Source organism: Chinchilla lanigera, unplaced genomic scaffold, assembly GCF_000276665.1.
Source record: "Chinchilla lanigera isolate Chin_1 unplaced genomic scaffold, ChiLan1.0 scaffold00035, whole genome shotgun sequence".
Lineage (NCBI taxonomy): Eukaryota > Metazoa > Chordata > Mammalia > Rodentia > Chinchillidae > Chinchilla > Chinchilla lanigera.
The window spans coordinates 13,926,456-13,942,363 of NW_004955436.1; the positions used below are offsets into that span (position 1 = coordinate 13,926,456).

Genomic DNA, 15,908 nt, shown 5'->3' on the forward strand with positions numbered 1-15,908 from the left:
TAAGAGTGAGCTAGCTCTTTTATTTCTAATTATCATTGATTGAGGCTTTTTTTATTCCTAAAATACCTCTTCCCTATTGATATTATATCTCTCAATAGGGTTATTTCTATGCTTTGCACACTTCCCCTCCTATCCTGTGTATACAATCATTTGAAAATTTTTCTCAGTTTTGACTCCTTTAAAATTTTTGTTTTACCATTGTGTAATAGTAGCAGAAAGAATTCAGTGACAGTTAAAACTTTAAAAAGTAGTTTTTTTTATTCTTTTGTCTAAACTGTTAGTTATATCTACAGCTGTATTCGTGTATTTCAGCTAACTCATATTGACATCTTAGTCACTTGATTAAAATTAGACGATAGGACATTTATGGTTCTTTTCACCTAGAAGAAGTGGAAATATACTTCCATATGTACTATTAGGCGAAAGTCTTTATGAGTTGTGATTAAAAAATGTATGGTGAATGCTGCTGCAAATTGCTGCGCAACAAAAAGGCAGGCTCATAAAACATGACAGTGTGATGTCCTCATCCATCTTATTCACCAGATATGGCTTGTGCTACTTCTGGCTCATCTCCAAAGTCAAAATGACCAGGAAAGGTAAATATTTGTAATTGATTCAGGACATCAAGGCAGCCACACAAAGCACCTAAAGATATTCAGGAAAGAGGACTTCAGAACTCCTTCAGAAAGTGACAAGAATGATGGAATAAATATATTCAAAGCCAGGGAGTATTTTAAGGAGGATTAAATGCAATGTATCTTTTATAGTACATTTCTAAAAGTTGGACATTGACTGTACTATTCGATCACACTTTGTGTAACCACAATGTGCAATAGAGCTACACTCAACAGTATGACAGTGAGTATAAAGACATTTTCATTTGTCCCCAAATATTATCTTAGTGTCTACCCCAAGCCAAATGAATTGTATTGATTACATACTGTATTGGTACTCAGAACATGCTGATAAAACACATAATCAGTGGTCTCTCAGTGTTTCATTTCATTCCTGAAAAAATACTACCCATAAGGACATATTTAAGAAGAAAAATTTATACTAATAATCTATCTTCACTTGTTTTGCCCAGTTTTGAAAACGGATTAAATAAATTTTGGACTTTGTAGTTTTATAAGTCCCTCAAATCTTAGATTTTCTGTATACAATTCTTCTTCAATTCTGAACCTGAATTCACAGCTCTCGTTCTAAGGAAAGAACGTAAAAGTATGAAAGAGTAGGAAGCTGCCGAGGTCCTGGCAGCTCCAAGTCGGATCTGTTTATTTCCTAGTGAAGCCAACTAAATGTTTAATTCTATTTGTTTTCTAATGCAAATGATTTGAAAGTTCTGGCTGTTTCCTGGAAGAGTCTCAGCCTGTGCGGTATCTTATTCTTTGAGTTCCCCCATACTTCTAGACCTCCACTTTTGACTATTAGCCTCAATTCTTGAGAAGACTATCCCTATTTACTCTTGTTTAGCGCAGCATTTTCACCAGGAAAGGCATCACCAACCATCACAGGACGTGCAGAGCCATGCACCCTTACTCTATAAATCTCTCCGCTTCAAATTTACTGCCTTCCAAATATAGTTTCCTCCCTGAATTATGCAAAGTGAAATATTTGTTTTATTTTACCATATAAAAACAGGTCTGGGATGTATGAAAATTTTATTTATTTATTTTCTAATTTATACATAAGTACAGATTTCTCGGGTATCCTGAGATATTTTGATACAGGTCTACATTGTATAGTGTTGAAATAAGGCAAACACAGGGGGATATCAAAAAATAGAGTCAGTAAATGCTTCATTTTTTAAAATTACTAGAGTAGAACACACATTGTCAAAATAGTAGGATAAGAGAATTACGAGTATTTTGAGAGTAATTCAGGGCAATATATCTTTTTCTGCAATTTTTAATTTAAATATTCACTGTACTTTTTATCATCCCTATCCAGCCTTTCAAATGTTTATTATTTGTGGTGAAAACATCCAAAATCTTTCTAGCTTTTAAAAAATTATATAACACCTCATTATTGATACTGATCCTACTGTGGAATGTCATACCAGAACTACTCCTATCTGCAACTAGGATCTCTTGGCTTGCCTTTCCTGTCCTCTGTCCCCCCCTGCTCACCACAGCCTGTGGTGACAGCTGTTCTCCTCTCATCTGCTCAGCCAGCCTTTGTTTAGACTCTTCAAATGAGTGACGTCACGTGGTACTTTTCTTTCTGGGCCAGACTTATTTCACTTAAAATAATATCCTTCAGTTCTATCAGTGTTATTGAAAATGACAAGGCTCCATTCTCTCTCACGGTTGAATTATATGAAGCGTTTTAAAATGCACTTTGTTCTTTGCCTCCAGGTTCTAGTTTTGCACCATCGTCTACTATTTATGCAAATAACTCAGTTTCGAATTCAACAAATTTCAGTGGTTCACAACAGGTATGGTAGTTTTTTTTGTTTATGCTTTTTATATCGATCACAGATTTTTGAAGACTATGCTCAAGTTGCGTTACGCATTCTTCAGAAAGTATACACTCTCCAAAAATTATGTTGCTTTATTTAAAATTAAGTTAGCATCTCAAGAGAGTTCAAAATTGCCTATTGAGAATTTTAGGGATCTGTGTTATTCTCTTTTCAATTTCTTTATTCTTATTTCAATTTCTTTACTTTCTTAAGATTTGACCATTAGGGGCTGGGGATTTAGCTCAGCAGCAAAGGGCCTGCCTGGCAAGCCCAAGGTTGTGAGTTCGATTCCTGGTACCGGAAGAAAAGACAAAAAAAAAAGATTTGCCCATTAAACATATAACTTGCAGTTATTTAAGTCATGTAATTATAAACTACATTGCATACTTTACTATTACCTTAAACTATACTAAATGCAGTTTTCTTACTACTGATAAAACACAGTTATCATTATGTATATTAATTAATAGAATAAATAATAACCAATGGTAGGATTTTACTATAGACTACAAGACATGTTCAGTTCAAAAATATATCACTGACTACCAGAACTACTGTTGGCTTTCTAATATTATAACTTTTAAAATTCTATAGTTTTAGTTCTATCATTTTATTTTTTTAGTGCTATGATTTCTTGTAATAAATGTTTGGTTTCTACTTCCCTGATACCTGTGTTTTCTGCTATACGCACTGAGGCTGCCTTTAAGAGACTTGGTCCTCCCCTCTTTATATTTATTACCATTTCAATGAGTTTTTAAATCCAGCCTGTTAGCAGTACGTGTAGAGCAAGAGTAAATGTCCCTGAATGAGGCACCTGGCACAGAGATGAATTTGTAACCTATGTTAACATCTCAGAATCTTTTCTTCATTTCCTGATTTCTCAACCATGTTCAGCAGTAAGCAAGGGACTACTTTATATTTTTTAATGTGCACATTTTATTTATTTTAATTTTTATTTGTATATATTGGCAGTGCATAATGATTGCTTTCATCGAGGGAAGATGGTGCCTGTACATAACACACCTTAATTCTCTTCTCATCCTCTTTCCATCCCCGCTTTCTCTCTCCCTCCATTTCTTGGTCCCCTTCCCCCATCCCGTTTCCTAATATCTCTCCTTTATTTTGTTCTTTACTTATACTTTGGATTTCTCATAGAAGAGACACCATGCAGTATTTAGGGTTCTGAGTTTGATTTATTGCAGTTTACAATTACTCTAATGTCATCTCTGTGCTTTCAGATATTTTAAAATGTTAAGGGTTTTGTACAAGTGCTTGCAGGCCCTGTATTGACTGAAAGATTGTGCTAATTTTGCTCTTGTAGTTTTATTACCATAATCAAAGGCCTAGAGGAAATTTTGATTGTTAAAATAGTATGGAATTAAAATATTCTGATTGAATTAAACTGAAATTTGGCATTAAAAAATAATCCTCTTAATCATTAAACATCACAGTCACCATATATATTTTGTCATATTTGTGCACATATGCATATTTATAAAACCACAACCATAGATGTGATCCACAGATTTCATAGAGTAGGTCTAGCATAATATACAATTTTCACTATGAATGATGGTGTGGGTACCAGTTTATCCTTTTAACAGATCCTTAGTAGTGTTAAGTATTAGGAGCAGGTCTGCACATGGGAACACGAAGGTGTCATGAGGCTGTGTCAGTCTCTGTGAAATTTAAGGCCTACAGAGAGAAGCACACAGGCAATGAACGTACATAAAGGGAGAGAACAAGATCCCACCGAAAATATTAATAGGTATCTAATTCTGAGCAGGAGAGGGTCTGTGCGAGCCCTTCTTGTGGGAATATTGAAGCCAAGACTTCTTAGAGTTAGGTGAAGAATGAGAGAGCAAGAATTTTCAGACAGAGGAAGCGGTAGGTTCCCAAGGCATGTGAGTGCAGTCAGTAGAGGAAAGCTGGGGTTCAGTTAGTGAACGAGGAGGTAGGAGGCACGCATTGGAGAGGTAGGCAAGGCCTGCTCAGGTGAGGGCCCGTGGGTTACAGGAAGGCTTTGGATGTTGTTCCAAATCCAGCGGGTCACTATTGGAAGGCTCTGAGCAGGAGAATAGCATCATAACACTGACATTTTGAAAAGATTGTTCTGGCTTCAGTATCTTTGGGAAAAGCTAATAGCAACAAGGAGATAAATTACAAACTGATTACGTTGCCTGCAACAGGAAGTGAAGGTAGTGGCTCAGCCAGGGATGAAAAGAGTAGAAAGGAAGAGGGGGGAAATCTTGGAGATGTGATTAAGTACGAAAAGATTTCCTGTTCCCCAGCAGTGGCTAGGGGACCTGCTGGCAGGCTAGCACAGAGCTTCAGCACACGAATGCTACAGGGGACTCCAGCCTGCAGTTCCAGCTAAGAAAATTACTAACTGTGTGACCAGGTGTGAATCACTTAATCATTCCGAGCTTCAGTCTTTTTCAGAGTGAAATGGGAATGATAATATTACCACACACAAGACTGCAAGATTAAATGAGCAGATCTATTTGAACCCTCAGAACAGTGCCTTGACACAAAGTCAGTACCAAGTGGGTGCTGTCACTGTTGACTCTGAGAAAAATGTTTGCTAGAGACCGTTCAAATATTGATGAGATTTTCCCCTTGACTCCCAGATAGTGGTAGGGAGCTTTAGATCCTTAAGTTAATAAATTAAAAGGCTTTTAGTGTTCCACCACATTACTTAATCCTTTCTGATAACATACATATTTACATATTCAGAGAATTTCCATTTTTGCAATCATATCAGAAATGAATCTTTGTTCCCCTCAGACCTTGTCACAACAGATCTTGTCCTGTCTAAAGCTTTGTCATCACTGATAACATTTTGTGCAAAACAAGGCAGATATATTAAATACCGTTCTTAATACCAAATCCTTACTTATCATCTTAATGTGTCATATATTTTGTGGGATCATTCTTATCATTTTAAGGCTCTTGAAAGAATTTTTTAATGAAAATCAGGTCAGAGGCATTGATCCAATTATTTCGTTTTCGTCTGTAACAAAGGAGAAACCTAAATATTCAAACATTTCCTTGAAGATTTTAGATCAAGGCTGCAGATAGCACATAGTTGTGAAAGACCAGATTAAAAACATCCCTTGCTCATCTGCATTTATTTACCCTATAGCTCCTGCCAAGAAAATGAAATTATTATGGGTAGCCTGGAAGGGAACAGAAATTTTGAAAAATGCGCACGAGTGTGTGTAGAAGCTGAGAGAAGCAGAAGCAGCCGTAGCTCCTTGCTGAGCACTTAAGAGATGGATAAGAATTGATTTCACAAAAATGAACCAATTCTCTCTCCTTTTCTCCTGCATTGGATGGATTTCAGTAATGTAAATCCTTGGATAAGTAATTGTGGGAGTGGAGATAAAATTCATGCTACTTTTAGGCAGCTTAAAATCTGAGTACTAGACCTGGTTTGCAAAGGCAGTGGGGAAGTTTATTACTCTGTTGTTTTTTTTTTTCTTTTTTTTTTTTGTTTTTTTTTTTTTGTTTTTTTTCTCCGGTATTGGGAACCGAACTCACGACCTTGCGCTTGCCAGGCAGGCGCTTTTGCCGCCGAGCTAAATCCCCAGGCCCTAAGTTTATTACTCTGTGTAGATAAAAATAGCTCAGAAAAATAGACTCTACTCCTCAGAAGCACCTCAGAGCTGTAGACTCTGAAATAAATGGAGCTGAATAATAATCTTTCATTACCATAGAGATCGTTTTTAGCATATCAGAGAATAATTTCTTTTTCAAACACACATCTCAATTACTGTTTCAGGATTACCCATCCTACACAGCCTTTGGCCAAAACCAGTATGCGCAGTATTATTCAGCATCAACGTACGGAGCGTATATGACATCAAATAACACTGCTGACTGCACCTCATCATCAACCTCCACTTACCAGTTGCAGGAATCTCTCCCCGGGCTGACTAGCCAACCAGGTATAGAGCTCCACCCAGCTGAAATTCTTCTAAATGTTTTGTGGTGTTGAGTCACAAAGAGAAAGTGCACACTTCAAAAGCATGCCTGAAAATTCCAGATAATTGTGCTCCTGTTTAATCTGTATTATTCTCCCTGCAATAAAATGAGGCCTGTCTGGCTTTAAATGAAAACCATTTTTTTTTAGATGTGGGAAAGATAAGAGATTTTAATCTCAAACTGATATATAGGCAGGAATATGGGTAAATAGAATTTTTGCCAGACCTATTCTTTATTTTATGAAACATTTAGCAACACAGTAAAACTTGTAATTTTATCTTCTTGGACTATAACTATTAATATTTCGTCATGCCTGAGACACTGTAGTTCCTTCATCCTGAGTCTCCAGTGGATCTAGTCAGTCAACATTCCTGCATTCCTAAGATTTATTGGATCAGTAGTAGGGAGCTTAACATCTTTGACTGATCAGTGCATATTTAAAATTCCCTATAGTTTTGCTCATTTGAAGCTTGCTTTATTCTTAGTAGAATTGTATTTGCTGTGCGTATTTGGTATAACTGCAGTATTTAAAAGCAAATTTAATAGAGATGCACCCTATTCTCAACCAAAATTCAAATTAAATTTTTTGGAGAATTTTGTAAAGATGACTTTAATATCATAAGAAAGGTAAAGGCATTAAAATAGTTAAAAACAGTTTTGGAAAATAAGAGTTTCAAAACACATTCTGAATCCAAGACATGCAACAGTATAGTTATCAAGAAAGTACAGTATTAGCAAAAGGATAAATACACAGAGCAACAAAACAGAATAGAATCTGGAAACCAACTCACACATATGCTCGAAAACTGATTTTTTACCAGAGTGCCAAGAAAATTGGACAATTAATAGACTTTAAAAAAAAAAAGGTACTGGAAAATCTGGGTATCCACACACAAGAAAGATAAAAGAACCTCAATTTATAATTTGTATACTAAGCAACTAAAAATGAATCATAAGGCTATATATAGAAATTAGTATTCAAAAACTTGTAGAAGAAAAATGTGAAGGAAATCTATGACTCTGAGCAAGATAAAGAGTTTATAAGTCTGGTGCTGAAAGAAAGAAGAGAGTAATAAAAGGAGAGAAAATAAATCAGATTTCCTAGAGTTATTAACTTCTCTTTGAAAGATACTGTTGCAGGATTAGTAAAACAAGCCACAGTTACTATAACATCCATATCTGATGCTGGACTTAGAGCCAGAAAATCAGTAAGAAAAATGAGATTGAAAATTTTTGTAAATGCTATAAATCTGTTCAGGTATATTTTCCTGCCCTCAGTTATGTGCAAGATCCAAATTTATCTGTGCTTTTGATCCATCTTAGGAAGGGAAAGAATGTAGGGAAACGTGGTCGCAACACTATAAACTCTTTCTAACTGGGCAAGTAGGGGCAAGGTGATTCAGTTAAGTAATTTGCTGAGTACCTACTAAATCCCAGCATGGTACTCAGCACTCGCATTTTCAGTCATGAATGAACTCCCTGCATACTTCTGGCTTCCTTTAACAAGCAAGGCAAAGATTAAGCAATTAGATGTAATGGTGGTAAATCTCAAGAAGGGGAAAATGCTAAGTAATGTGGTAAATATTAGCAAGTACACTCATTTGAATATTAAGGAGAAACAACAATATCAATTTTTAAACAATAGATAAGATATGCATATATTGTGAATTGCCAAAGTGATAATAATGGTTATCTTTGTTTCCCTCTGCAAAAACACAGTAATACTCCCTTGTCCGTATTTCCCTTTGCCCGGTGTCAGTGAGTCATAGTGCCAACGTGGTCCCCCCAAAATTAAGTGGAAAATTCTACAAATAAATCATAAAAATTTTAATAGTTTTTATTGCAGGCTAGTTAGATTTATTTTATTTTATTATTATGTATTGTTATTGCTCACCCTACCTAACACATAACTAAAACTTTGTTGTAGATACATACATGAAGAATCATACCATATGTGAGGTTCAATAGTATCTGTGCTTTAGGCATCTGTTGAACATCTTAAAATATATCCCTCACAGTGGAGGGGAGACCACTATATAGCCTTAGCTATGGACTCAAGAAAAAAATAGTATAGAAGTCATGCAAAGGCTGATCAAAAACTATATGTGCTTAAATATTACAGTAAAAGACACACTGCCGTTAATCCTCCTTAGTATACTTCCATCACTTTGAGCACACCTATCCCATTTTCTGTTGTGCTTGCCCCTTTGTGGAGCATTTCTGGAAGTCTTCTTTCATAAGTGTCTTTATAAAGGATGATCAAAACTATGATGTATGCTGCTGCCCAGTGCCACCCAGCGGAAAAGGAGACTCATAAAAAATATTACAGTCAGTCCTCCTTCACCTTGTTCACCAGATCTTGCACCATGCAACTTCTGAGTCTTTCCAAAGTCAAAATGACCATGAAAAGTAAAGGTTTGGGGTCATTTAGCACAACTAGTTAGCAGCGTAGCTAAAAACACTCAAAAAAGAATTTCCAGAACTTGCCATTTTCAGGAAATGGCAAAAATGATGAAATAAATGTGTTCAAAGTGAGGGGAAATATTACAAAGGGAGTTAATGGCAATGTTCCTTTTAGTATAATAAGTTTTTAAAAATTTAACCATTCACAACTTTCTTTTTTTTGGTTTTTCTCCGGTACCAGGAACCGAACTCACAACCTTGCACTTGCCAGGCAGGCGCTTTTGCCGTTGAGCTAAATCCCTAGACCCCCACTCACAACTTTCAATCAGACTTTGTAGTTTGTCTTTGGTGTCCCTGATTTCAGTTCCTTTACTGTTATCTTCCTTTTGGACTCTTCCTCCTGTGAGCACAGATCCCACTTGGAATCCTGGTCCTAGTCCTTCTAAGGTTTTCTGTTTAGACTTTTCTCCTAGCCTCAATCTCCCTGAGAATTTGTACCCCATGGGGGCGCCAGGCTTTGGCTCAGACCGGTGAAACACCTATGCTACAAAATTTAGAAAGGCAGTGTTTGTCAAGACAGTTAAATTTTATGTTCTACATGTCTCCCTCATTTGTTCAGTCTTAATCACATGTTCCCAAACTGCTCTGATGCTCTTTGAGCATTTCATCAAGGATCTGGCCTCAATTTAAAGACTGAGTGATTTGAGAATCCTTGCTTAACAAGAGATCCTTTAGGTACAGAGATATTAGTCATATTCATGGCATGCAGTGAAATGTTTCTCTCCACTGTGTGAACATGAGGAAAACGGGGTAGGGTAACTATTGAGAAATAAAACCACAGAAGAGTTTATCATCACAGGATCAGACACTAAACAGCAGGTAGGACCAGGAGGGTATTTTTCAAGTCACTAGATTACAGTTACCATGTATGGAAATCATTTGTACACTCTGATGCATGGTATGTGCTACACAAAGCTTTAGTCCAAGATTGACTTTGCTGTACTTTCCATATGATCACAAGAGTGTATCGCTACAGCAAAAACCCACATGGTGAACTCCCTTAGCTAAAGAAGGTTCATGTTCAGAATAACTATTTTATTCATGTTACAATACTAAATGTAGCAGACAGGTAGATCGTCTGAGCAGGGGACTTTGAAAGTGACATATTCACATGTGGTGTCCTCATGTTCACTATCAGAATGCTGCAGTTTTTCAGCCTTCTACTGGTTGCTAATTCCAACAAATATGGTTTGACATAATTTTCAGGTTTCATCAGATTTTCTGTTGAATTTAAAGATAAAGGCCTTCTATTTGTAACTATATTTTTTCTCCACCAAATTCATAACAACTCCATATGTCTGGATTTTTTAAGGCATTCTCTGACCTCAGACCTTTCCTCAAGGTAGTTTTAAGTTTGATTTTGCCTTTTCAGAGCTGGCATGCACCCAAAAAGCAAACAAGTTTATAACTATGGGATCTTTTTATTAATGATGAAATCTGATGGGTTTAGTTCAAGGGCAGGAAAAGAATTTCCCATTAATTGATTCTACATTTTGGACTTACTGCAGAGACCTAACAATTAAGGTCCACAATTTTTCATAGAACATTCACTGTTAACTTCCAATTTTAAAATAGAAACATACCTTATGTTCAATAAGAGACAGCTGCTTGTTCTGATTTAGAGATAAACCTAATGAAATAAAGTTGGATCTAAATACCCAAAACTTACAAGAGGCAGTTATTCATTATGATACTGATTAAAGGATAATTATTCAATCCTGTACAAAAGCCTAGGGCAGTTGGTAATGACTGATCTATTTGCAAACAGCATTCAGTAATTTATTTTACCTTATTAGGTAGTTTGACAATGGATTCAAAGAAACACTACTGTGCTGATTAACAACAGACATGTTAGTTTATTTTCATTATACAGATCTTTCTTTGCTGTTAACATAAAGTTTATCAAAGACGAATTATATTTTTGATTTGAATTCATAAGGCTTGAGAATGGATTAGCACAGAAAGATGAAAGATATTTTCCCATTTTATCTTTTTTCATATTTTCAATATATTTAAACTTCAGTGTGGTTAGTAATTTGTAATAATATTATCCTTTCCCTTGAGACCTTGATGAGCATTACAGTACATTAGCTAACTGAACTTAACAAGTGCTCCAGAAAAGTTACGGGTCTACTAAAATCATTTTCCTTTCTGCAAGGAAGCCAGCGTCTTCCTTAGACGACGGTGGGCTTTTCATAACTTCCTGAAGCCCAGTGCTAAGTCACCTCACTGAAACGCACAGGAAGATGCAGATGCAGCGAACGGGCCACACCAAACTTTGCACAAGTACATTTTCCCTAATTGTGGTATGACCGTGTCCTCCTTCATTTTACCTGAGTGAACTTTGACAAGGACACTAGAATTAACATCTTTCTTTTTGAAAATAAGTAGTGTCCACAAATGTTTAACGACCAGTTAGGCTCCAGTTCCTGGTGTCACGCTTCTTCGGGAGATAGGGTACCACCTTCAGAAGGTGTGGAAGTCCACACAGTTGCACCTGGGTGGTGGCTGTAGGAACCAGGTACACATCTGCCTCTGCAGAAGCACTCTCCTGCTTCATGCATTGAGTTAAAAGTATGCATTAATACTCAACATCTGTTCCCAGGGATTTTCAAATATTACAATATGTTGTTGCTAAGATAGTCATCACACTGTACAGTACTCCATCCTAATGTGCATTTTGTGTCCTTTCACATCTCCTCAACCCCCCTTCCCAGCCCTACAGACCCTCATAACCACAATTCCACTTTTTATTTCTATGAGGATAAGCATTTTATACCCCACATGGGAGTGACATTGTGCAATTTTGTCTTTCTGTTATGGCCTTATTTCATTTAGCACAATGACCTCCAGTCCCATCTGTGATGTTCCAAATGGCAAGATTTTTCTTCTTTTTTTAGGTTGAATAGTATTCCATTGTGTCTATGCACCTTTATTTTATTTATCTATTTATTTCTTATTGGACACTTAGGTTGGCTGTTCTGAATAATGCTACAGTGAATGTTGGAGTTCAGATATCTCTTTGACATAGTTATTTCATTTCTTTTAGTTACATATTCAGCTATGGGATTACAAGATCTTAATGTTAATTTTAATTTTATGAGGAGCTACTACACCGTGTTTCATAATGGGGACACTAATTTACATTGCCAGCAAGGATGTGCAAGAGTTCTCTCCATTCTAACATTTGTTGTTTTTGCCTTTCTAGCAGATATAAGGCTGTAACTCATTATAGCTGAAATTCTTGTGTCATTTGAATATTAACACCTCATCTGATATATGGTTTGCCAATATTTTCTCCCATTCTGGTCTGCTGTTATATAGTCCTTTTGATCAGTAGAAACAGATATAGATTCCACATTTTGTGATCCGGAGAGTCTGGTGATGCTTGGGGCAGGCAGTAGAGCCTGGTGGTTGAAGCAAGAGTTCTGAATCACCCAAACATTGCCAAATGCAAGATAATTAACTTTGGTAGATTAAGTAAGTCCTACATGTCACTGGTTTCTTTGTTATTAAGAGACAATAATGAAACAGAAGACCTAATTCACTGGATTGGAGTGAAATTTAAGTCATATGTATATATACATATGTATATATATATGTATAATATATGTATAATATATCTATGCTATATGTATATGTATGTATATAGGAAAAGCTTCCTTTGCAACTGTAATTTGTTCCAGAAACGTGCTTGTAATCCAAAACACTTATATATCAAAGTGAATTTTCTCACAAGAAATAATGGAAATAATGGAAACTGAGATTCATTTTACAACCCAAAAATATTCATATAAAAATGATCACAATACTCTAATATAATCCAAAATAATAAAGAAAATACAAGATATAAAGAAAATAAATAATAATATAAAAGAAAAATTAACCTGCGCCAGTCTTTGAAAAGCTTCATGGCTGATGTGAGCAAGAGGAGAGAGAAAGGTTACCCTGTAGGGAATTTTCCGTCACGAACAGAATCATTGCTGTCTCTTGGCTCAGTGGGATCTTTTGCTTTTTGTGCAACTTTGACAAGGACAAAGTGACACTATCCACTGTCACTACTTTTGTCACTATCCAGTGACACTATTTTTGCCTCCTTTTGAGAATTTCATAGAATTGTGGCACTGTATTGTCATACACAGGTTCATTGTTTGCACTGCTATAGTGCTATTTGGCTGGTGCTTTTCTACAAAATTTTGCACTGTTTTCCACATTTTGCACACCTCCCTAATCTCATCTGAAATGAAGGATTCCTCCACCTTTTTGCCCTATAGATGAGCTCTTTTCCATAACTTCTTGCTGTGAAATGATCACCCACAATCCCACAGCAAAAGAGAGAGAAGAATCTTTGGTTCAGTTGTGATCATGTGACATTTCGCCAGAATGTCACATATATAAACCTGGTTTACCCTCAATAATCCAAAATGGTAGCTGCTATTTCTCCCCTTGCACTCATATTGCAAGATACTGCTCATTCATCAAGTTAAACTTTATTAGAAATGTTTACTCATCTTTCAGAATACTCACAGAACAAGCTACATATAGATTCATTCACTGGTGTGACGATTGCTGGATTCCACATTCCAATAGCCCAGTTGTTCCTGCAACCAGACACCCACAGCTGATCCCTGTGACTGGGATATTGCAAGGTTCTGTTCTTTCAGTTTTGTACTGGTACAAGAATATAGCTGTCTTGTGATATGTAACACTTGGAAATTGATTTATAATGAAAATAAAAACAAGTTTTAATGGAATATCACCCACAAAATATTTTTAAAAGCTTGCTACAGTAGTGAGAATTAATTTGAATCACCATTTTATTTGAGGGAGAACATTCAATTTGCAGGATACAGTGAACTTAGGAAAATTTGGTTTCAGAAATAATTTAAAAGAGAAAACATTTGTGTGTGTTTATTGAAAAGTTGATATGTGTTCAGATATCAAAATTTTCATTTAATGACTATACAAGTAGGCTGAAGCATAATTTAATTATATGATAGGGCTAAATTCAACCCCATAACTAAAAAGCTTTATTATTGTATCTACTCTCACACAGAAGATAAAAAAGACATGCATACAATAAGCTATGGCAGCAATATTTTATGAGCAAACAGTACTTGGGGCACAGACATTTTTTGTTTTGATCCTGTTCTAACATATATAATGTTTTGCAAACAAGACATTGTAATCGAAAGAAATGATAAGACTTCAGCTCTGTAAAAATTCCTATGTTTCAGAAAATATAATGCTTACATGTGCCTAGCTTGTTCAGATTTCTTTATATAGATTAATTCTGCTTGGCTACCCTGAGAATTATTTTACTGTAATTTGATAGCAAAGCATGATAGTCATAACATCTTAATGTTTAAAATATGTGTAATTTAAATTCAGTATAATTTGGTATCTGACTCTCCTAGAAATTTTTATTGTATACATATGATTTAAATCAAATTATATATAAACCTGGGGTATCCTCAGTAATCCAAAATGGTAGCTGCTATTTCCCCTGCAGAGAAAAAGTTGAGTGAAACACTTGAAGTAAGACAATAAGCCTGGCTTTTGTCCTTGTTCCACTGTACTTCGCTGTTGCTCTGTTTATCTTAATAACAACTCACACAGGTTTGCCGGTGCTTTGTATCCTGTACTTCCTCAGTATTGTGTGTCAGAAGTTTAGATATTCATTGTACAAATGGAAGCCAAGTAGATAAGAAATCTGAAACTTAAGATGTGATCTGGATAGAGATAAGGATTTATGAGCGGGTCATCCTCCACAGGGTCATGGACTGTGAAATGGCTAAACACTCAGATTATGTGGATTTGCAAAGTGTGGTGATCAAAGCATGGAACTCTTCAATTCCAGTTTATAAAATGGAGAAAGGAAGGACGGGAATCCATGCTTCCCAGGCAGAGAAGAACTGTTGAAATCCTAGATCCAGGAGGAGCGCAGGATATCAGCTACCAAAGCATGGTTTCTAGGAGGTAGTGCTTAAGAGGATCAGACAGGCACAGAGGTCCAGTATGATGAGGACAGAGCCCGTCTCTTGTATTTTTCAGTTCAGTGGTATTCAAGGACGCTTTGCATGAGTGTTTGTATTAGAGCCTTCACAAACTGAAGCTTGATGATGATAAATTGGACGGCAGGAAGTAGAGGTAACTGTGCTACCCAAACTGTACTTCCACTGAGTCCCTGTGGCTGTCGGGCACTGATACTGTGGCTCCTGTAGGTTGAGTTCCTCTGTACGTGCACAAGATTTCAAAGACTTAGTATCAAAAAAAGAATGTGAAATACGTCATTGCTGATCTTTATATTGGTTACACGCTGAAGTGATATTTTGCATCTGATCTAAAGATGAAGTGCTCTTCTTGACATGTTATATTATTTGCAGGAGAATTTGATACCGTACAGAGCCCCTCCACACCCATCAAAGATCTTGATGACCGAACATGTAGGAGTTCTGGATCGAAGTCCCGAGGAAGAGGCCGGAAAAATAACCCCTCCCCACCTCCCGACAGTGACTTGGAGGTATGCCTATGTAGTCTTAAAGGGAGTAATATGATGCTTTATTTTCTTGAATGGTACATTCCATATCTTATACTCCCATTAAATTTCACAATTTTAAAATTTACAAGGATGTATCATCAGTCAAGTGGGCCTGTTTTGTCACAGGCATTTTACAACTCAGATTTTGTCCATTAGCATGACAAGTGCAAAAACAGTAACGGTGCAAAAGTGATAGTACTTCACAAGTTCTAGGTCTGATACAATTTTATATTTGATCTAAATTAGGACAAACAGGAGCTCTAAAAGAAAAGTTACTGTTTGTGAAATAATTTTCTGAGAAACACTATGTTGGTAGTCCTAAACTAATGAAAGATATATTATATATATATATATATATATATATGAATATGTTTGATAAGATAAAAGTAATCTCTATGGAAAAGAAAAGTCGGGGCTGGGGATTTAGCTCAGCGGCAAAGCGCCTGCCTGGCAAGC

The 15,908-nt window shown here is 36.2% G+C and overlaps 1 protein-coding gene across 8 annotated transcripts in view; it reads left to right on the plus strand.

Annotated features, from left to right (window-relative positions):
* Eya4 (EYA transcriptional coactivator and phosphatase 4) overlaps positions 1–15,908 on the plus strand; it is a 272,014-nt gene that overhangs the window by 216,090 nt on the left and 40,016 nt on the right. For all 8 annotated transcript variants that reach the window (XM_013516661.1, XM_013516663.1, XM_013516665.1 and 5 more), the window contains 3 exons: positions 2,358–2,437; positions 6,246–6,411; positions 15,298–15,434. In XM_013516661.1, coding sequence (XP_013372115.1) covers positions 2,358–2,437; positions 6,246–6,411; positions 15,298–15,434 — 383 coding nt within the window. The remainder of the gene's footprint in view (positions 1–2,357; positions 2,438–6,245; positions 6,412–15,297; positions 15,435–15,908) is intronic.